The sequence below is a fragment of the Takifugu rubripes genome, chromosome 18 (assembly GCF_901000725.2).
Source record: "Takifugu rubripes chromosome 18, fTakRub1.2, whole genome shotgun sequence".
Classification (NCBI taxonomy): domain Eukaryota; kingdom Metazoa; phylum Chordata; class Actinopteri; order Tetraodontiformes; family Tetraodontidae; genus Takifugu; species Takifugu rubripes.
This window is the reverse complement of record NC_042302.1, coordinates 169,382-186,133: the sequence shown is the minus strand read 5'-3', so window position 1 is coordinate 186,133 and position 16,752 is coordinate 169,382. Positions and strand designations below refer to the sequence as shown.

Genomic DNA, 16,752 nt, shown 5'->3' with positions numbered 1-16,752 from the left:
TGTCAGGGCATGAAGTCTGACAACCTAACTATCCCTTGACCCAGTCTTTTATAGAAACACATATGTAAATTATTGATGCTAATTCAGTCCAATCCAGTCCTTCTTCTTGGGTGACCTCATCTTCTTCTTCCCGCCTCATTTGGTGTTGGTGCAGTCCTTCTTCTCCATTATCTTCCCAGATGGCCAGGTCAGAGGTCATATTCCTGCCCAGGAACTTATCAACACCAGTAAACTATTCTGTCACGTTTTATTTCCGTCTGACTGTCTCCTCCTGGCTCCAACTGTCTAAACAACATTCATGTCAAAGAAGGGTCAACTGACTTGCCTATGCTTATTCCTACTAAAGATTATATACTATCCCTAACTTCTAAACTAACTGTAACAGAAAACAAAAACATATAGTATAACACATGCTAACAAGATAAAAGATGCTAACAAGATATAATAATTCTCTTCACAGCATAACTAAGATATTAACCTAATAATTAGACAATCCTGTAAATATGATAATTATGTCTAGGATAATAACTGGAACTACAGGATTACTGACAATAAGCTTTTTCAAAGAGGTAGGTTTTAAGTCTAATCTTAAAAGTAGAGATGGAGTCAGCCTCCCGTACCTGGACAGGGAGCTGGTTCCACAGCAGGGGGGCATGGTAGCTAAATGCTCGGCCCCCCATTCTACTTCTAGAAACTCTGGGAACCACAAGTAGACCAGCATTCTGAGAGCGGAGTGGTCTATTGGGCTGGTAAGGTGTCACTAGCTCCTCCAGGTAGGATGGAGCTAGGCCTCTGAGGTACTTGTAGGTCAAAAGAAAGGTTTTAAAAATTATTCTAAATTTAACGGGCAGCCAATGAAGCAACGCCATTACAGGAGTTATGTGATCTCTTTTGTCAATTGTCAGAACTCTGGCTGCAGCATTTTGGATCAGCTGGAGGCTTCTTAAAGAGTTGTTTGGACACCCTGATAATAAAGAATTACAATAGTCCAGCCTGGAAGTAACAGGTGAAAAACCCAACTGTATGAGGAGGGGACCCCATGGACATAAGCAAACTGGTATCTATCTGATAAATATGATCTAAACCAGTCTAGTGCTGTCCCTTTAATCCCACTCATATGTTCCAGTCTCTGGAACAGGATGTTGTGATCAACTGAAGCAGTGTGGGTGCAACTGATCAGGTCAGAAAAAAGAAACGAATTCGTCAGCAGGTCACGTAACAAAGGCGCGGCCACGCGCGGCAAAATTATCACGTGACAGCATTTAATGGGCAACAATGCCACCGTGTGGTGAGGCACCAAACGACACCGTTCTTTTTTTCATGCATTTCTTTAATGTTTCTCATGTTCACAGCAAATACATGAAGCTCTTTCTCCTTATGATACAGCCTAAATATCTTATATCCCGTCTGCTCTACCTGTGGAGCACTTTTCTTTTGTACACTGAGCAAATTTGCAGTATTTTCCTTTGTACAACTGGTTGCATGTGAAGAACCTTCATGACAGCTTGGTGTTGCAGGAATCATTGAGGTCTAAGGTGCAGGCAAGGAGACGAAAGGGAGGTCTGAGACGGGTCAGGGACTGATGGAAGCAGCAAAGGTGTGAGCGGGAACACAGGAGGGTGGGAGGAGGCGCCGGGTGGTCGCATGGTTCTGGTCTGCTGCTCAGGTAAAGGTCTAACGGGAGCATCAGCAGATGGCCGGCTGTCTGTGCTGGTTAGACCCAACCTGAGGGCTGAATGATGGCTCCATTAGAACCCTCCCTCTCATCTTCACGCAACAGCAGAAGGCTGAAAGTTGGACAGGTGAAGATCTTTTGTCTTCTGCTCCTCCAACAGCTTTGTGAGCCGAAACCAGAAGGGAGGGGTGACGGACAGGCATCCACCAAACCAGCTTGTTGGGGACATTTGGGCGGAACAACCTGCCGGAGGAGCAACGACACTGAGCCTGATGCTTGGCCTCCTTGTTTTGGGTCTGGGTCTAAACAGGAGAGGCTGGACTTTAACTCTCCTTTCACTGCTGCTACAGCAGAATTTTAGAATTGGGATTTGTGCCAAAAACATGAAAAAGAAAAAGATTCAACACCGAAGGTGGAAATGTGACATTTATTCAGAGGATTAAATGAACCAATGAATCCCTTCGCTAATTAGCTCTGTTAGGCATTTAGCCGCTGTAGCTGGATTCATCTGGGTGGTTTGAGGGTGATCACCCCATTAGCTTCTTATTCATTGGCAGAGTTGGGACTGCAGATGGGTCTGTGCTGGCTTTGGTTGCTATAGAAACCCCATCACAATGACTCGTGGTGAACCAGGATCAGGTTTTTGGTAGATGCACAACAAACTATGACATTTCCACGAGGGTCCATCAGTGCCCCCCCACCCCCCCAACCCTAACAGAGCCTTTCCAGCCGTGCGTGGGAGCGTTGGATCATCAGCTCTGCACGGCACAACTATTTATTCAAAAGAAGAAGGCAAATCTCTCTGCTTCCATCACCTTTACAAAGTGCAAATACACAAGTCACAAAACTAAAATGACTAAAAATAATAGCAGTCAAATGAAGCTGCAACTACATGAAACAAATCATATAAATAAGTCAATATCTGCAGGCCTGCCTGTACAGAAAAAGGCAAACATCAACGATAAAAAAATAATACTCACGACCCTGAAGACAAGCTGGAATGAAAAGAAAAAGGAGGTGTAAGAGGAGCAAACTGGAGATGCTTCCAGCAGCTTCTGCTGCAGCTGCTTCGAGTGCAACATGTGACCAAAAGGGAGGAGCGAACTTGTTCTAATAGGAAAAGAAAAACATGCAGCCGGAAAACCGCAGCGGGCCGCCTGCACGAACAGAAGCACCTTCATCATGTTCGGCGAGGCCAGGAGGCTCTGCGCCGACGCTTCTGTGGTCCGCGCCATTTAGCAGCATCAGCACAGAGTCCAAGACAGGAACAAGGCGTGTGCTGATGGACGGAGAAACTCAGTGTTGGTAGCAGGCTGTGCTAGCTGAATGGATAAGATCTGACAAAAGAGTGTTTTTCAAGTCTTCCTCCAAAGGGCTTCAACCCTGCCCGGTGACCTGGAGCTGGCTCTGGGTGCGGGGCTAAGGCATGGCCTTCCTCCTCCCGCCTCCACAGCATCCCTCCTCCACAGCATGATCTTCAACATGAGGATGAGAAGATCCTTCTGTTCATCTCCGGCTTTCTTCCTCGAGCAGGAATGTGCCGAGGCCCATTTTTGGTCTGTTGATCTGCTTTATTTTCCCTAATTCACTTGTATCTGCCACTGTGGTCGTCCGCCTGCCGGAGCGCTTCCTCCGGTCAGGCCGCCTTTCTTCAGGTGACAGGTAAAGAAAAAAAGCACATTCTTTCATACAATTGGTCTTTTTTCAATAATGGATGAGGAATCCACTGCATGGACACAAGACTTGAGAAGTGAAGAGATGGACTGGTGGACCTGCAGCACTTACTTAAATGCTGAAAACTCCCCTGAAAAGACAAATAAAAGACAAATAAATACCCGACTACAGTTGAAATGCTCAAAGACTACAGGGGGGACAGCTCAGACCAAGACTACAGGAAGGGGGGCTCAGATCGAGACTATAGGGAGGGACGGCTCAGACCAAGACTACAGGAAGGGGGGCTCAGATCGAGACTATAGGGAGGGACGGCTCAGACCAAGACTACGGGGGGGACAGCTCAGACCAAGACTACAGGAAGGGGGGCTCAGATCGAGACTATAGGGAGGGACGGCTCAGACCAAGACTACGGGGGGGACAGCTCAGACCAAGACTACAGGAAGGGGGACTCAGATCGAGACTATAGGGAGGGAGGGCTCAGACCAAGACTACGGGGGAGGGGACGGCTCAGACCACGACTACAGGGGGGACAGCTCAGACCATGACTACAGGAAGGGGGGCTCAGATCGAGACTACGGGGGGGACGTCTCAGACTAAGACTACGGGGGAGGGGACGGCTCAGAGCCAGGCTCCGGGCGAATGCTAACACTACCTTTGATGAACGTCACCCCCGATTGGGTGTACTCACCGTAGCCGCCGGCCTGGATGGGGGTTTTGGGAGAGGCACAGGCGTATAAACTAAAGTCCTCTGTCTGGAAGCCGGCTCGATTTAATGAAGGTTCTGAGGCGCTGCGGTGGATTTTGGGTAGGGAGCGAGCCAGCAGTTCAATCGAAGCCAAGATCTGATAGGAAAACACACAGAAGAGAGGGAACATGAGCAGATGAACACGTCTTCTGTCCATCACCAACCACAGCTACGATGCTTTCGACACAGAAGTATCTCAGTGTGTGACATGAAACGGAGCAGAACGTTTTTGGAGTCTGCTCCGGCAGCCTGTCGACACATCAGCCAGGCAGAGGAGGGGAGCCGCCTGCAGGGGCAGATTTAAATAATACTGCCGCTCTGGATCCTCTGGGCTGCTCAGATGAGCCAAAAACACTAACCCTAACACTTATACCAGTTCCACCTCCCACTGGACCCTCAGATACCAGCCTTAGACCAGTTCCACCTCCCACTGGACCCTCAGTTAGCAGCCATGGACCGGTTCCACCTCCCACTGGACCCTCAGTTAGCAGCCATGGACCGGTTCCACCTTCCACTGGACCCTCAGTTAGCAGCCTTAGACCAGTTCCACCTCCCACTGGACCCTCAGTTACCAGCCATGGACCAGTTCCACCTTCCACTGGACCCTCAGTTACCAGCCATGGACCGGTTCCACCTCCCACTGGACCCTCAGTTAGCAGCCTTAGACCAGTTCCACCTCCCACTGGACCCTCAGTTACCAGCCATGGACCGGTTCCCCCTCCCACTGGACCCTCAGTTACCAGCCATGGACCAGTTCCACCTCCCACTGGACCCTCAGTTACCAGCCGTGGACCAGTTCCACCTCCCACTGGACCCTCAGTTACCAGCCGTGGACCAGTTCCACCTCCCACTGGACCCTCAGTTACCAGCCATGGACCAGTTCCACCTCCCACTGGACCCTCAGATACCAGCCTTAGACCAGTTCCACCTCCCACTGGACCCTCAGTTACCAGCCATGGACCAGTTCCACCTCCCACTGGACCCTCAGTTAGCAGCCTTAGACCAGTTCCACCTCCCACTGGACCCTCAGTTAGCAGCCATGGACCAGTTCCACCTCCCACTGGACCCTCAGTTAGCAGCCATGGACCGGTTCCACCTCCCACTGGACCCTCAGATACCAGCCTTAGACCAGTTCCATCTCCCACTGGACCCTCAGTTAGCAGCCATGGACCAGTTCCACCTCCCACTGGACCCTCAGTTAGCAGCCATGGACCAGTTCCACCTCCCACTGGACCCTCAGTTAGCAACCTTAGACCGGTTCCACCTCCCACTGGACCCTCAGTTAGCAACCTTAGACCGGTTCCACCTCCCACTGTGGACAAAGTATTTATGAGCTGAACAGGAAGCTTCACCTGAGGGAAGAGCGGTCGCTCCTCTCGCTTCTTCTTCAGACAGTCAGCCATCAGTCTCTTCATGGCCTTGGGACAGTTGCTGCGTACCTTACTGAGGTCAGGAGACAGGTACCCTCTGCCCACCATAAATATGATCTACGTGGAGACAGGTCGGTTGGGATTAAAGCCAGAACTTTACTCAGCACGAAACCGTCATCAGAGCATCAATAGCTTAGCATCACTGAGGCGGTTTTAGCATCAAGTTCTGTCTCATGTCTCCCTCTCATGTCTTGGAAGGAGGGGGGGAGGGGGGCAGACAGACAGACGGATGGATGGACAGCTAGGTACCTGGTCTCTGTTGTTGATGTTGGAGTAGGGCAGCACCCCTGACATTAGCTCATACAGCACGATGCCAAAGGCATAGACGTCAGACTGGAAGCTGTACGGGTTCTTGTCCTGCAGCCGGATCACCTCTGGGGCCTGGAAGGGAACACAGCTGTGAACGTGGGAACCGGTGCAACCGCTACAGCGACAGATGAATACTGACCATCCACAATATGGAGCCGGACAACTGCTCAAACTGGTGGGAGCCACTCCAGCGAGACTTGACCGTGGCCAGACCAAAGTCACCGATCTTCACCGTCAGATCCTCATGGAGGAAAATATCTGGGCACACGTGAGGTCACGGAAAAGGTCCTTCTGTTACAGGCATCACGAACCTACTGGGAACTTGTTCATTCTACTGGGCTACAGTCGTGGAGGTCCATTCGTTGCATTTCCATGGGTGAAAATGGAAAGGTTCCACTCATTAAAGATATTTTAGGTATTTGAAATAAAAAGTTGAAGACATTTTTAGACGATAAATGTTTACAGGCGGAGCAATTCAATGAGGCGTTTGACCCCGTGAGGGAACGGGAGTCTGAGCGGAAGGATACTGTTGCTCTTCAGGTCCCTGTGGATGATGGACTTGGCGTGAAGGTAACTGGGGGAAGAGAAGGAGACAGTTTTAGACCAGCACCACGGAAGAGGGGGCTGTGCTCTCTCTCTGTGGGGGGGACTCACTCCATGCCTTGAGCCGTCTGCCGGGCTATGTCGATCAGCTTGATCATCTCAAACTTGGTTTCGATGATGTGCAGGTGGTGGTAGAGGCTGGAGCCTTCGCACCACTGGGTGACGATGGCCAGCTGAGGCTTGGTGGTGTAGCCCATGAAGAGCAGGATGTTGACGTGACGGGTTTTCCTGTAGCAAACACACACGCCAACAAACCGCACCGGTGAAGACAGAAGACAGGGAAGATCTAAACAGAGCCAGGCTGAGTCAACATGATCCTTACGGTACCTGAGGACTCCCACTTCATTCTTGAAGGCCTGGAGCTGTTGCGGTGTCGGAGCGGTGACGTTTAACATCTTTACGGCTACGTCTCCTGGAAAATACAGGCAAGAAAAGGTTTCCTCACAACTGCTGAACTTCAGAGACAAATGAAGAACCAGTCTCATCCGTCTTTACGACCACAACTACATGAAGGACAGGAGAGCCAGCAGGACCGAGTGCTCCGTGAAATGTTCTCCACAACTGCAGCCCTGACCTGCTGGGCCTGTCCCTCAGTCTGATGCTCTCCGTCCAGTCTAAACGCCAACGTTTGTCCTTGTTCCATGACAAAATGTGGTCTAAACACAAATGGACCAAATCTCTTACCGTGCCACTTTCCCTTGAAGACAGTTCCAAAAGACCCAGAACCTATCCTCTGACCCAGAGTGATCTGACCCTCTGGGATTTCCCAGTCATCACTGGAGTCCCTTCGGCCCAAGGTTTTCTGTTCCAGAGGTTCACTCAGTTAACACAACTGTCCTCATTACTGTCAGATAAAGAACCGTGTCGCCGACGGCTGCGTACCATCTTACTGCGGTCCTCAGAGGAGGACGACGACTTGCGCTCCCTCTGCTGACAGGGCGATTTCTGTGGAACCTTAACATTAGTCAAGGATCCTGGAAGAGAGGCAGGAGGAGTGGCCGACAGTCCTGTGGTGGAACCTACAGGGAGGAGAAGACGGGTGCCATGAAGAGACCGATATGACTTACAGATAACAGAGGTTCAAAATCAAAGGGTGAACAAGCAAAGGAGGAGCGAGGTCTGGAAAAGGATGGACTAAAGCATCTGCAGTAGCTCTGTGTTCCCATGCAGAGAAGTGAGGATCTTAATGGTTCATAAAGCACCGCCACCAAACACTGGCACCCTCACAGATCCGGGTGGTTGATCACAGGTAGCAGAAGAGCCAACAAGTCCAAACTGAGCTCAAGAGGACCCTTGTGTGGAGCAGGCACAGTCAACCCCTGAGCACATGATCGTTGTGAGACGGACTATCTAAGTGGTGATTGTCCCAGCAGTGCTGGTGGTAGGATAGAGAAGAGGGCTAGATGGGTCCCCTTTCCCACAGGGGAGCCAAGACCAAGAGAAACATCTCACAGTTGTTTCCACCTTAAACATGACCTCAAGCCTGAACAACTCAACTGAAAACCGACCTGAAATATTTTAGGAAGAAAAATTAGCTAAACAATTGTGGCAGTGCACTCTTAAACTAGTGATTGTTGGAGCACCTTTTTAGATGAGTAGAGTGCAGGAGGCCATGGGCAGGAACCATCCAGCCTGTCCTTTCTTACAAAGAGACTGGATCAGACTGTTCCACACATTTGTACCTTCAACAGGTCTAGGGCTTGTGAGAGGAATGGAACCTTCGGAGATCCTGATCCTGATTTTAGTTTGTCACTTTAAAACTACATCGGGGATGGGTTAGCATGTTGCCTAGCAACAGCAAATGTTTCAGTGTGACAAATATGAAAACAAAGAATCCACCAGTTGATATGAATCATCACCGCGTTAGTCCGAAGACCTTCCAGAGGTGCTCAGGGTCCTGTGCTTCCGTTTGGATCTCTTAACTCAGAAGATCACAAGGGAACAAGTCTGGACCGACACAACATCTCTGATTCTAACTGACTCCCGAGGATGCCAACTACCACTGAAGAGCAAACAGTCTGATCAACTACCGCTGAAGAGCAAACAGTCTGATCAACTACCGCTGAAGAGCAAACAGTCTGATCAACTACCGCTGAGGAGCAAACAGTCTGATCAACTACCGCTGAGGAGCAAACAGTCTGATCAACTACCGCTGAAGAGCAAACAATCTGATCAACTACCACTGAAGAGCAAACACTCTGATCAACTACTGCTGAAAAGCAAACAGTCTGATCAACTACCGCTGGAGAGCAAAGTCTGATCAACTACTGCTGAAGAGCAAACAGTCTGATCAACTACCGCTGAGGAGCAAACAGTCTGATCAACTACCGCTGAAGTTCAAACAGTCTGATCAACTACCGCTGAAGTGAAAACAGTCTGGTCAACTACCGCTGAAGAGCAAACAATCTGATCAACTACCACTGAAGAGCAAACAGTCTGATCAACTACCGCTGAAGAGCAAACACTCTGATCAACTACCACTGAAGAGCAAACAGTCTGATCAACTACCGCTGAAGAGCAAACAGTCTGATCAACTACCGCTGAAGAGCAAACAGTCCGATCAACTGTGAGGGAGGAGCTAATTGAAGCTAACTGAGCTAACAGGTCTGTGAGCAGCTCAGTGAGAGGAAACCACAGTAAAGACGAGCCAACACACAACGGAATGTGACAGGGTTGGGATGGTGTGCAAGTTGTGGGGGGACATTTGGGGGTACACAGCAACACAAAGAATCCTAACTACCTTGGAAAACAGGCTCAGGCTCAAAATCAAAGACTATGTCATTGGGGTAGGAGTATAGGAGGGGGCTTGAGGTCCGTGTTCGGTGCTTCCTCAAGCAGCGGGCAGGGTGGGTCGGGGGGGCTGCAGGGCAAAGAGAAACAGACAGACCATAACTGCGACTCACCCTGCCCCTCTTTCTAAAACTGACTGTGGCTACAGAGTCTAACTCTTTCAGCCAACAAGCAGATGAGTTCTGGAATTTAACCTGTACTTTAGCCCAGAGACTAGCCCAAACTTTAGCCTGGACTAAGTGTCAAGGTTTGGTCCCAGCCAATAGCTGAACTGATACTTGTTCCCTCAGCGCCATGTTCCTGACATCTGGTGCCTTTATTCCTGCAGGCTTCAGCAGTGCCTCCACCAGCAGTGAATATTTTAAAGGTGTAACTGATGATCAAAAATTTAGTTGTTTTAGAAGATTTTCAATGATTTACTGAACTCCAGATAGACAGATCGGACTCAACTCTCCAGGCTTAAACTCACACAGACAGACAGACAGACAGACCGACAGACATACAATGGTAAGACATAAGAAAATAATCGCACTTGATTTGAAAATTACCTCCATCTGATCTTGGAAGCCCCTGGACTCGAATCAGGTCCTGAAAAGTGTGAAAGAAAGCAGCAGTTTGTCTACATGGATGTAAACCTGGAGCACAGATGATGCTGGTGTGTGTCTGCAGCGTCTGGAAGCTCTCGTCTGACCTAGTGTGTGTGTGTGTGTGTGTGTGTGTGTGTGTGTGTGTGTGTGTGTGTGTGAGCAAAGCTCTGGAACCTTTTCCAGCAGAAAGAAACAGAAGACTCACATCAATGTTGACGGGCTCGATCGTATTAATGTGGACATTTGGGGCCGAGGAGGAACGATCCCGCTGGCCAAACTGGTTTCGGTGGTCCTCCTCACTGGAGCGAAAACTGGGGGGAATGGGAATGGACTTGGACGGGGACACAGTAGACTGGCAGATAGACCTGTGCAGTGGTAAAAGACAGGTGAATCGCTGCTAAAATGAAAGACTGAAACAATCAAGTTTAACCAGAAGCTGTTGGTTCATCTCCGAATGACTAATGTCGTCAATCTAAACGTCTAACATGAAGAAGATGTTTCCACCTTTACTGGTATCTTTCACCTGAACAATCCAAGGAAGAACAACCTGAACTTTAGGAAATTTGAACAACAGACTTAAAATAACCCGGCTGCAGAAATGATTCCAAATGTGCTGCAGATCTGCTGGATTATGAGGACTTAGGCCTCCTCACAGGTTCTCCCAAGGACCTTCTCCCGAGGACCTTCGGTTGCCTTTGCTGATGGGGATGGAGGCTTTGGGTCACTGTTGGGCTGGAAGGTGAAAATCTTCTTTGTCTTCAGCTTTCTCGTGGAAGCCTGAAGGTTTGTTACCCTGGAACTATGATAATTCCTTTTCTTCTGCCCTTTCATCAGTCCTACAGGGATGTCCAGCTCTAGGTGACTGTCATGGTCATCGTCACTGTATTTCATGGTCTACCTGATGCGATGCCTTGGGAACACTTTAGTACCCCCTCCTGCCCGATTCCTCTCAGTGAGACCACCACATGCTTTAGAAGCTCTCTGTGGACCACGGCAACCAGAACCAGTAGCAACTGATAACGACTGTTCCTAAGGACTCACCCAGTGGAGTCTGACGGGGGCAGAGAGGGACAGACCTCGGACACGGGGGTGGTTCCCTCTGATGACACTTCCTCCTGGGTGAAGGGATGATGTTCGAAGAACTTGGAGACCAACAACAAACTGAAAAACACAATTCAAACAGCTTCATTTAGGTTACTGGACCTGGAGCTGCTCTGCTGCATCAGGACAAAGACCCAAAAGACCAGAGGAAGTCCACCACGGAATGGCTTCAGAAGGACAAGACCAGTCCTCAACCATCACAGATCCTGTGGATGGACCTGAAGACACAGCTGAAGCAGGAGGAAGGAGGAGCTGAAGGTCCTCCTGATCCAAGAGCAGGTCTGATCCACTATAATGTTTAATGAGAGTGGTCAATAAAGGCACGATGGGTCCGTATAGTTCGGCATCAGTTCTTCAGGCCCATCAACCCATCAATGCTCTGGGTGATTAGACAATATTTTATCACAAATGAATGCAGGAAGTCATGAAGTCCTGAAGGTCCGTGTCAGTTTTCCTGCCAATGTATGAGTCCCAATCAGCCAAGGAAGCTGCTGCTGCTTCTGTCCACCCCTCATGGTGTAACTTTGGACTCCACCTCTACAGTAAAGCCTCCCACCTCCAGTAACGTCTGGTCTCCAGTCCCGTCTCCAGCTTAGGCCGCTGTGACCGTGTGCCACATGCTAGGGGTGTCTCTGGAACCCTCACCTACCTCACACCATCCCTCCACCAGCTGCCTCTTCATTCATACATTCATGTTTCCTGCTCACTCCTAAAGCAGACCCGGATCTGGTCTACAGCAGCATGATGGTCTTGGAATATGCCAGCTCAGCATTTTCAGCTTCTCTGTCATCATTCTTAGCTTGGTCTCATTCCTTCGTCTTAGATGTGGCACAATCGTATTTACACTCATGTCTCCAGAGTGGAGATGTTGACCTCTGTGAAGAGTTCAGAGGGGGAAATCATCTCCAACATGCAGAAATTAACAGTAGTTTGGAGACTTTTAGATTGAAAGGGGGATTGAGGGAGAACTCCAGATCTGAGCTCTCAGCTAACTTTGACCAATCGATCAGTGCTTCATTAGCCTGTTAGCATCAGGGCTCCTCTACAGTTATCGTTAGCAGACTCCTCTGACCTTGCCCCATCAATCAGCAGCCTCGGTTCCTCCGAGCAGTTCCTCTGTGTGGAACTCTGAAGATGAAGATGCTTGATGGCCACAGAGAAGAAGATAGCAAGAGAGCACCGATCTGGTCCAGAGGACCAAGAAAAATGTCAGAGAACTAGTCAGAGTCCTGGTTGACTGCAGAACACCTCCAAGAAGATCTGGCAGACTCTGGAGTTGACCTTCAGGGAAGTCAGCAGAAGAAAACCTCTCCTCACCACATCATTCAGTATCAGTAGTTTGTTGTCTCCAGATCAATGTGGGGAAAACCAGGGAACTGGTGGTGGATCTGAGCAGGAGCAGGCACACTCGTTCCTCACCAGGAATGGACACTGAGGTACTGGACTCAAAGGGTTCTCCGGTACCCGACCTGGGTGTTCATGTGAACAACAAGCTGGACTGGACTTAACACAAATGCACCCCGCAGCCGTCTGTAGGTGGCGTGAGACAGGAGGAGGATGGCGAACAGGCCGTAGGGGAGGAGGACAGTGCTCCCAGCTCCTGCAGGAGACCAACATCCCTGGGCAGATACCATCTTGTGTTACAATGCTCCACCTCAGAATCCACCATGGTCCACCTCCAGAGGCTCCAGCTGAAGGTTCTTCCACGGTCCTCACAGTCTCCTTACCTGAAGATGGTTAGACATCTGAGAAAGACCTCAGAAGAGCAGAGACGTCCCAGGAATTGAAGACTTTGGTGAGGAAGAATGGAGAAGACCACCCTTGGATGTTCTACTGTCTACTGATGTTCTACGGGCTATATATTTTCAAGCTCTCTCCCCAGCGATTTCAGAACTGAAGAAGCCTTCTGGATAGAAGGCGAAACGTCTTCAAGAGAAGAAACCCAGTCCAGTTGACAGAGAAAACTACCTTGGATACTGTCAAGTAGCTCTCCTTGAGACTTGCCTAATTATTGGAGCTCCCGTTGGGAAATTGTTTGATTTTTATTTTGTTTTTCAGACACGGGGAAGTAGTTCCACCTTGTGGGAGTGACTTACTCTAGCTGGTCATAGTTGACACACATGAGAGGAACCTCTGTGCTGCAGCGCTGGTGGAACTTGTAGCCACAGGTCTGACAGCGAAAGCCCTGGAACAGCAGCTTTCTGCAGAAGTCACAGAAGGCCAACGTGAAGAAGGTCTTCCTCACCTGAAAGTCAGAGAGGAACAGCCCATCAGGACTCCTGAGGAACCGGCGCCGTCACAACGCTAAATTTCTGTCTGCTCATACTTACAAAGTTGTGAGTGGTGAGCGGGACATTCTCTAAAACCTCCACGTGGAGCTCCTCTAAAGTGAGCCAGGAAATGTCGGTATCCCAGCCAATCGGCTTCTTCTCTCTGTAACAGCACGCAGACAATCAGAGGCCACATTTCCACCTGTGCTCATCACATACACGTAGCATTCTCATTTACAACAGGTCCTCAGAGTCGACTGAGGACCTGTTGGTCCTATAGACGACCTGGTTCTGGTCACAAGTTTCCCAGTGGGCCACGGCTAAAACACGTACTGTGGAGAGGAGAGAGGCCCCTTAACCTGTTAGAACTACTGTTGAGGGTTTCAAGAGACCAAATGGATGGAGTAAACATAAGCGTCAGGCTAGCTTTCAGTCAGGATGATAATTAGAGAGGAATATGGCATCAAGCTAGGTAGAAGAGAACAACAAAGAAGAGGGAGGCCTGACACGCCGACCGAGACGGACCAGCAGTTAGGCGAGGTAGTCTGGGTGTCTCCAGGACCCTTACCCGTCTTGCATTCTGTAGACGGCACAACATTCAGGAATGAGGCCTCGCATGGTCAGCGCCTTCTTCAGGGAGTCCCTCACAGTCATTCCACAGCGAGCTGACACCTGAACAAAAAAATTCAGGATGAACAAACGGACAAAGCAAAAAGCAGCTGATGGAGGTGAGGAAGCAGCCTCTGGGTCCAGGGAGCAGCCTCTGGCCAGGCTAGATGGGGAGCATGGACCAGTTGCCTGATAACCCTGCGCGTGTCCTGCACCTTCAGAATAGTCCATGGTGCAGGTGGAGGCACCGCAACACTAACAAACACATCAATGCTGATTGTTGAAGTGATATTTAATGAATCATTAGCAATTGTGAACTAAAGTGATGAGAGTGATTGATTTAGTCCCCTTTAACTGTGGTGAAACCCTTTCAAAAGTAAGCTGCTCTACTCAACCCAGACAATGTAGCGCGTGCAGTCATGTGACCAAATGAAGGCGTCCTGATAAGTGCCTGTGCGAATATCTGCCATCCAGATCATGTCACTATGCTATTAAAACAGAAGAAAAGCCTCTAAAACCTTTGGGAAATGTGAGTTTCCAACCTTCCTGGTTAGGACTAAGTGAGCTCAGCCCACCGTAGGCGTGTTTGAGCTTCCTTTGAACGCATGTGTGATATGATAACATCATGTCCAGCAGCAGACTAAAGAGCGTACCACCGTCCTTTGCTTGTTGGGCAGGAAAACTCGTACGATGGGCTTCTGAGGGGAACGAGGGTTGACTCGGCTGCCGTCGGTGGGCGTCTGCAGGACGGCCAGGCTGTTGGGGGCCTGAGCCCCCACTCCAGGGACACAGCCGCCCATCTTGACCTCCAGAAGGGCTGGCATGGGAGAAGGAGAGCAGGGGAAGTCGGTACCATTGCCCATAGCCTCCAACAACTGCTGCTCCCTCTGCTGCAGGGCATCCAGTTTACTGGTGTACTCCTCGTAGGCCTGGCAGGGGGCAGAGGGCAGAGGTAACCAGGGAACCCACAGAGAGAGACCACAGTCCAAATGCTCTCTGAAGCTACCTTACCTCCAGGTATATGGTGGGAGGGTTGTGCTCTCCTCCAAATTTATCCAGGAGTGCCTCCAAGTGTTCCTGTGTCAGCTTTATCATCTGTTTGATGTTCCAGATCTGCAGGAAAACAACATGAATTAATAAACTCCAGGAACATGAGGGAACGCTCTTCAGAGCCCACTGTGGCCTGTTAGCTATCGTATTAGCCAAGTCAGCCCCAGATCACTGTGACACATCTACTCTTGGGGAGCAACTTCCAGCTCCAATTTAGTCCAAGTGAGTGGAACCAGAAAATGTTGCCTGGGTGACGGTAAAGAGACCCCATTTAGGTGGTTTTCACCACTTTCCTGCAGGAACCATCCTCATCAGTCACTCCAGGTTTGATTGAGGAAACCAATGATGCAACAAATTCCCACAGTTCTGCCCGTCAGGCAACTGTGGCGGCAATATTTGAATAGCTGCTCCTGTAGCCACCAGTATGACCAGTATGCATGAGGGGAGGGCTGCACTCCGACGCTGAGCTGGCCCTTCGGTCTCCATCTATGATGGTGTAAAGACGCAAAAACTGGCTCCCTGCCCAGACATTTCTTGTTGTTTGAACACAACCAGAGGTGTTCAAGTGTACCTCCACTGTGATCACTGGGACAAGGGGCCCGAACTGGAAAGTCTGGTGGTCTTCACTCAGAACATCAGGTAAAGGTAGGAAGCAGAAAGATCTCAACTCTGGAAGGGCCAGATGGACCAAAGCTGCGGGACACTGGTCCCTGGTGTCCTGCTGTAACAGTGAGGCCACTGACCTGTCGACTGGAGGCGGCTTTTAGGCACAATGAGGACCCACCATGACCGGAGCCGCTGACCGAGGCTGCTGCAGCCCCTGTCAGAGGACCTCCATCACGCCACTGAAGTTCATCCCCTCCCCATCAGCACCAGCCTCCTCCTGCAAACTTTAACGTGGCGGCGGCTCTGCGCGTCTCTGTCCTGGCGCACAGAGCCGCCTGCTGCGGCCACATCAGCCTGCTGTGAACAGAGAAGTCTATGCGTGTCTTTGTTGCGTCAACAGCTCTGTGCGCACCGGACTGGCGCACCGGGCTGCAGCTGCGGTGAGCTGAGCACGAAGAGCCGAGCGGCTGGAAGGAGGCAGCAGGCCCCAAATAAACACGTCCTCCCCTGCTGATCTATGCCAGCATCAAGCGGCGCGCTGACGCGACCTGTCTGCCAGCCTCTTTTCAGCCTCTGCATTACACCAAACACGGCCCGAGTCACAGCCGGGGCTTCCTGGACATTTACATTCCGGACCTCCGTTTGGAGCCACTTCCCCAGGTTAGAACCGCTAATCGCACCGTCGCAGCGCTTACCTCCTCATTTTGCGCACCTCCGGGAACCCGCGTCGTACACGCCGAGTTAAATCCGCTGTCCAGCTCCTCCAGGCCGCGCTCCCTGCCCGGATCCCGCTCCGCGGCGTCTCCGTTCAAGACGGGCGGTGGAGACTCAGCGCTGCTCAACGCCGCCATTTTAAACTGCGAGAAACGGAGAGAAAATAAGAAGAGGGAAGTTCAGGCAGGTCCAGGACGGCAGGGGGCGCCAGAGGCCCGGGGCCGCCGCCGCACCGGCGGGAGGACAGAACAAGAGTGGACGCGCTTTAGAGCCCAGCAAACGCTGGGAACGGCCACTGAAGGAAGACATGACAAAGACCCATCCGGGTGCAAAGACTTGGGGCTGAAGTCATGCGGATGTTGTTGGTTCCATCCCAAACACGGACGAGCACGGCAGGTCCATTAGATTGGTCTCCTGGCACCATTCAGACGGCAGTCGATCGCAGATGGCTAGAAAACCATCGAAATATGCCTTGAAGACACTGACTGGGGGAAAGACACGGATGGGGACGCAAATGTCCCCTCTCCTGGGTCTGGGAAGGGTGAGGAGGCCACTTAGGAAGTGTTTGACCTCATTCTGAGAGGACAAA

General features: G+C 50.5%; 1 protein-coding gene across 2 annotated transcripts; it reads right to left on the bottom strand.

Moving 5' to 3' along the window:
* Positions 1-1,312: 1,312 nt before the first annotated feature.
* Positions 1,313-16,409, bottom strand: braf (B-Raf proto-oncogene, serine/threonine kinase). 2 transcript variants are annotated; one of them, XM_029851568.1, is made up of 20 exons: positions 16,145-16,409; positions 14,805-14,906; positions 14,447-14,722; positions 13,753-13,856; positions 13,245-13,347; positions 13,011-13,159; positions 10,855-10,974; positions 10,019-10,178; positions 9,775-9,814; positions 9,177-9,296; positions 7,319-7,455; positions 7,121-7,238; positions 6,764-6,848; positions 6,488-6,664; positions 6,361-6,407; positions 5,973-6,091; positions 5,774-5,905; positions 5,447-5,581; positions 4,038-4,191; positions 1,313-3,479 (listed from the first exon to the last, which is right to left on the bottom strand). In XM_029851568.1, the coding sequence occupies exons 1-20, from the start codon at positions 16,298-16,300 to the stop codon at positions 3,457-3,459; spliced, it is 2,457 nt and encodes an 818-aa protein (XP_029707428.1). In that variant the 5' UTR covers positions 16,301-16,409; the 3' UTR covers positions 1,313-3,456.
* Between the last annotated feature and the right edge of the window lie 343 nt (positions 16,410-16,752).

Bases quoted from the DNA above. Each gene is read 5' to 3' on its own strand.
- braf (XM_029851568.1), bottom strand. From the start codon at position 16,300: ATGGCGGCGTTGAGCAGCGCTGAGTCTCCACCGCCCGTCTTGAACGGA. The intron at 6,849-7,120 runs GTAAGAGATTTG...TGTATTTTCCAG, and splicing joins CTTCAAGGGAAAGTGGCACG to GAGACGTAGCCGTAAAGATG. The intron at 5,582-5,773 runs GTACCTAGCTGT...GTCTCCACGTAG, and splicing joins ACATCAACAACAGAGACCAG to ATCATATTTATGGTGGGCAG.